This window comes from Castanea sativa, chromosome 9 (assembly GCF_040712315.1).
Source record: "Castanea sativa cultivar Marrone di Chiusa Pesio chromosome 9, ASM4071231v1".
In the NCBI taxonomy this organism is placed as follows: Eukaryota; Viridiplantae; Streptophyta; class Magnoliopsida; order Fagales; family Fagaceae; genus Castanea; species Castanea sativa.
In genome coordinates this window covers 39097755-39102259 of record NC_134021.1, presented here as the reverse complement: position 1 = coordinate 39102259, position 4505 = coordinate 39097755, and the positions used below count along the sequence as shown (strand labels likewise).

The following is a 4505-nucleotide window of genomic DNA, read 5'->3' as shown; positions in this document are numbered from 1 at the left end:
CTTATAAAAATTATGTATGTTTCTCTCTTTATAATTAAATGATTATCTAATTGGGCTGGCTTATTGGGCCTTTCCAATTGGGCTTTAGTGTGTGGCTTGGAGTGGGACAAAAAAGGACCAATAAGACACTAGCTCCAATGGGTCTTGGGCTTTTCCGTCAACTCTTGACAAGTCCAAAGTTACCATTAATTATATTTAATATCACTATATAAATATAATTGCACTCTAGGCCTTATTAATAAATTATATCCCAAGACTTTATTATACATGCAACCCCTTCATAAAATATTCGTAGTAACACAAAGTCATAAATGTAGACTGCCACTTTGTAAATTACTACATCTTATCCTTGAGTACCCGGTTTAATCATTTAAAGTTATTCATTATATATTTATGAAATCCAATTTCATAAATATATACTTTAGTAATTTCTTACTAAAGTGGTTAGGCCTAACTCTCTGAATAACTGAAACCATTAAACTTATCTCAAGTGAATATTTTATATCTCCATCAAGAGACTATGAATTCCATCTAGAGAATATATGTTCCATCAACACTAAATGTGGCTACCCAACATACTGAGGTTTTGACCGTCACTTCATATCTCACTCCTGATATATCAAAGCAACCTACACTTCATGATCAGGTCCATTATTCTATCAGGATTAAGAGTTCATGCAAATAGAAGTCGTGAGATTTATTATTTAATTGACAGTCGTTAGGAGAATAATAAATCTCACAGCGGTCCTGTTCAATATGTCTTAACTCTTAAAACATATCAACATATCAACTAGAAGTCTCCACTTCCATGATCAAGACAAATCATCTTAGTTGATACGTTATAGTTTTCGCAGATGAAATGCCCAATTTCATCACCGACTACGAACTATAAATTCTGAGTTTACAAAGAACTTGTGATTTACATCTTCTGTGACTTTTCACATAAATCACATACAATGCATCTCATGGACTATATGATAATGTCCCATATTCATGTTACCATTATTTTAGATAATAATAAAATAACTTTATCAATCACAATATTAAGTCATACATCATGTCATACATAATATCATACATAGCATCATACAATAGGATTTAAGGGCACTAATCCTAACATTATTTGCTTCACCATAGGTCTGAACTTGTGTATATTTACCAGACATTTCATAAAATGATTGAAACACAGTTCAATCGTGCCGTCAAAGTCTTTCGATCAGATAATGCTCAAGAATACCATGCTAAATCTTTCCTATCCTTTTTAGATAGTCACGGTACCCTTCCTCAGCAATCTTGTCCTTACACCTCTCAACAAAATGGTCGTACAGAACAAAAACATCGTCACATTCTTGATGTTGTCCGCACCCTTCTCATTTTTGCCTCTCTTCCTAAGCGCTTTTGGGGTGAGGCCGCACTCACTGCTGTGTACATCATTAATCGTATTCCTTCACTAACTACACACAACAAATCACCATTCGAGCTTCTCTATGGCCAAACTCCTGACTACTCCTCTCTTCGGGTTTTTGGTTATGCTTGCTTTGTCTCTCTTCCTCCTCATGAACGAACAAAGCTCCAGCCTCGTGCTCGTCTCTGTTGTTTCCTTGGTTATGGTGTATCTCAAAAGGGGTTTCGCTATTATGATCCTATTTCTCATCGCCTTTGTGTCTCCCGTAATGTTGAGTTTTGGGAACATCGTCCTTTCACGAGTCTTCAGCAGTTTCCTGCATCCTCTTCCTCAGAGTTTCCCATTTTTACCGATCTTTTCCTCCCTCTCTATCCTGAACTTGTGGAGGATTTTTCGACATCGGCTGCCTCTCCAAACGACTCAGCTCCAGTTCCATCCCCGACATATGACCCGCCTGTCTTGGATCCTGTGGCACCACCCTCTCCTGAGTTTCCTGTTGGTCCTGTACTTCGTCGTTCCACCCGAGTAAGCATTCCTCCTCCTTATCTCACTGATTATCACTGCTCTTTTGCTCTTGCCACCCTCTATGAACCTCACACCTATCGTGAGGCCCATACTGACCCTCTTTGGCAGCAAGCTATGAACGAAGAACTAGACGCCCTTCATAAGAATCACACTTGGGATATGGTTGATTTGCCTCTTGGTCAGTCTGTAGTAAGTTGTAGGTGGGTTTACAAGATCAAGACCAAGGCTGATAGATCTGTTGAACAATACAAGGCTTGCCTCGTTGCCAAGGGCTTTACTCAAGAGTATGGCATTGACTATGAGGAAACATTTGCTCCTGTTGCTCGCCTTACATCTGTCAGATGTCTCATTGCTGTGGCTTCTATTCGGCGTTAGCCTCTTTATTAAATGGATGTGAAGAATGCTTTCCTCAATGGAGACCTCCAAGAAGAAGTGTACATGCAACCACCTCGTGGCTATCCACACTCAGGCAGTCAAGTTTGTCGCCTTCGCCGTGCTTTTTATGGCCTCAAGCAAGCTCCTCGGGCTTGGTTTGAAAAGTTTAGCTCAGTTGTTGCTCAGTAGGGTTTCACTTCGAGTCCTCATGACACTGCTCTCTTTGTCTGAAGATCCTCTGCTGGTATCACTCTTATTCTTCTTTATGTTGATAATATGATTATTACTGGAGATGATTCTGCAGGTATCCGTTCTCTTCAGCACTTCCTCAGTCAGCATTTTGAGATGAAAGACCTAGGCACTCAGTTATTTTCTTGGGCTTAAGGTTACCTTCTCCTCTGATAGATACTATCTTTTCCAAGCTAAATATGCTTCTGATCTGCTCTCCAAAGCCGGTATCACCGACAACAAGACTGTTTCCACTCCCTTGGAATACAATGCAAAGCTCGCACCCTTGGATGGTGAACCTATATCTGATGCTACTCGCTATCATCAGTTGGTTGGTAGTCTGATCTATCTCACTGTTACTCGTCTGGATATCTCACATGCCGTGGGTATGGTTAGTAAGTTCATGGATGCCCCTCATTTTGTCCACTATGTTGCAGTTCTTTGGATTCTCCGATATATTAAGGGCACACTTTATCATGATCTCCACTACTCCTCTCGGTCTTCTCTCAAGCTTCATGCTTATTCAGATGCAGACTGGGCAGGTGATTCGACTGATCGATGCTCTATCACAGGTTTCTGTTTCTTGTTGGGTACTTCTCTTGTCTCATGGCATAGCAAGAAGCAAGATGTGGTTTTCCGTTCCAATATTGAGGTTGAGTACCGTGCCCTTGCTAACACCACCTGCGAGCTTGTCTGACTTCGCTGGCTCTTGGCTGACATGGATGCACCACAGGCCACTGTCACTCCTCTTTATTATGACAATCATAGTACTATCTACATTGCTCATAATGATGTCTTCCATGAACGCACCACGCACATTGAGATCAATTGTCACATCACTCTCCAGCATCTCAAGAAAGGAAATCTCAAGTTGTTCTCCATCTCCTCTGCTGACTAGCCTGCTGATATCTTCACCAAGACTCACCCGCTAGGTTGTCTTCGAGATCTTATATCCAAACTCCAGTTGGTTTCCTCCTTGCCACCTCGAGTTTGAGGGGGGATGTTAGTGTATAGCTTAGACTAGTTTAACCCATTAGGCTTAGCCTAGTATACTGTACTTGTAGTTCACTCGTAATACTTGTAGTTCACTCGTATTACTTGTACTTCACTCATATTACTTGTACTGAACACATACTTAGCCTATATAAGGCTCTCTATTGTACATTATTATACACACAGAATATACAGATTATTCAGTTTTTCTCTCTCACTTTATATTCTTAACAACTCCAAATAGAAATGACAACTCAGATGATCAAAATAAACCAACAAAAGTTCAGCAATTTTTGCACTAGGATTCAAATGAGAGAGACAGTACTGGTGGTGGTGCTTTCATATTTGCTACTGCAATTGCTGTGCTTGCCACCATCTACCCCTTATTGCTTCAGGTCTTAGAGTTTCATTTAGTCACTCTCTCTTCCCTTCTCTCGGTTAGCCACTTAAAGCATTTACATTAGTTCTTCTAAAATATTTTGTTTATTTTATATATAAAAAAAACATACTTTTTCTATTTTACACAACTACATTTACAAAACATCTACATTAGTTTATCTATTATACACTCCATTTTATTTAAATAATCATTATTATTGTAGGGACACAATTTGTATCTAAGCCCAAAATTAGAAAGGAATAGGCCCAAAGAGCCCAATAAAATGAATTTGTAGAGAGTGGGTTTGAAATCTAGGTTCTAATAAGTTTGTACATCAATCGTAGTGGGTTAAGATGACCATAGAATAAAGATGAAGCAGTTTTATGTAAGGAAAATTGTCATCCGAGGAGGCTGGTTCTTCTATATATCTTACTTAATGACAGATTACAAATATTATTTTTTAGTCTATAGTGTTTTTCTCTCCTTCTTCTCCGATCCCCCTATCCTAAGGGTTTCCTTTCCCTTTTATACCATCCTTCCTCCTCTTTCTGTCCTCCACATATGGATTAGATTATTGGTCTGGATACTTGTCCTATCAAC

The 4505-nt window shown here is 39.3% G+C and overlaps 1 protein-coding gene across 1 annotated transcript; it reads left to right on the top strand.

The window, feature by feature from the left end:
• Positions 1-2317: 2317 nt before the first annotated feature.
• On the top strand, positions 2318-3230 carry LOC142609197 (secreted RxLR effector protein 161-like). The gene is made up of 3 exons (XM_075780808.1): positions 2318-2490; positions 2610-2636; positions 2711-3230. Exons 1-3 carry the CDS (start codon positions 2318-2320, stop codon positions 3228-3230), a joined length of 720 nt encoding a protein of 239 aa, XP_075636923.1.
• The last annotated feature ends 1275 nt before the right edge of the window (positions 3231-4505 follow it).

What these genes read in the sequence shown, in the direction of transcription:
- LOC142609197 (XM_075780808.1), top strand. Translation starts at nt 2,318, where the DNA reads ATGGATGTGAAGAATGCTTTCCTCAATGGAGACCTCCAAGAAGAAGTG. An exon ending in TTTAGCTCAGTTGTTGCTCA is followed by an intron (nt 2,491 to 2,609) that starts GTAGGGTTTCAC and finishes ATGATTCTGCAG; the next exon opens with GTATCCGTTCTCTTCAGCAC. An exon ending in TTCTCTTCAGCACTTCCTCA is followed by an intron (nt 2,637 to 2,710) that starts GTCAGCATTTTG and finishes CTCCTCTGATAG; the next exon opens with ATACTATCTTTTCCAAGCTA.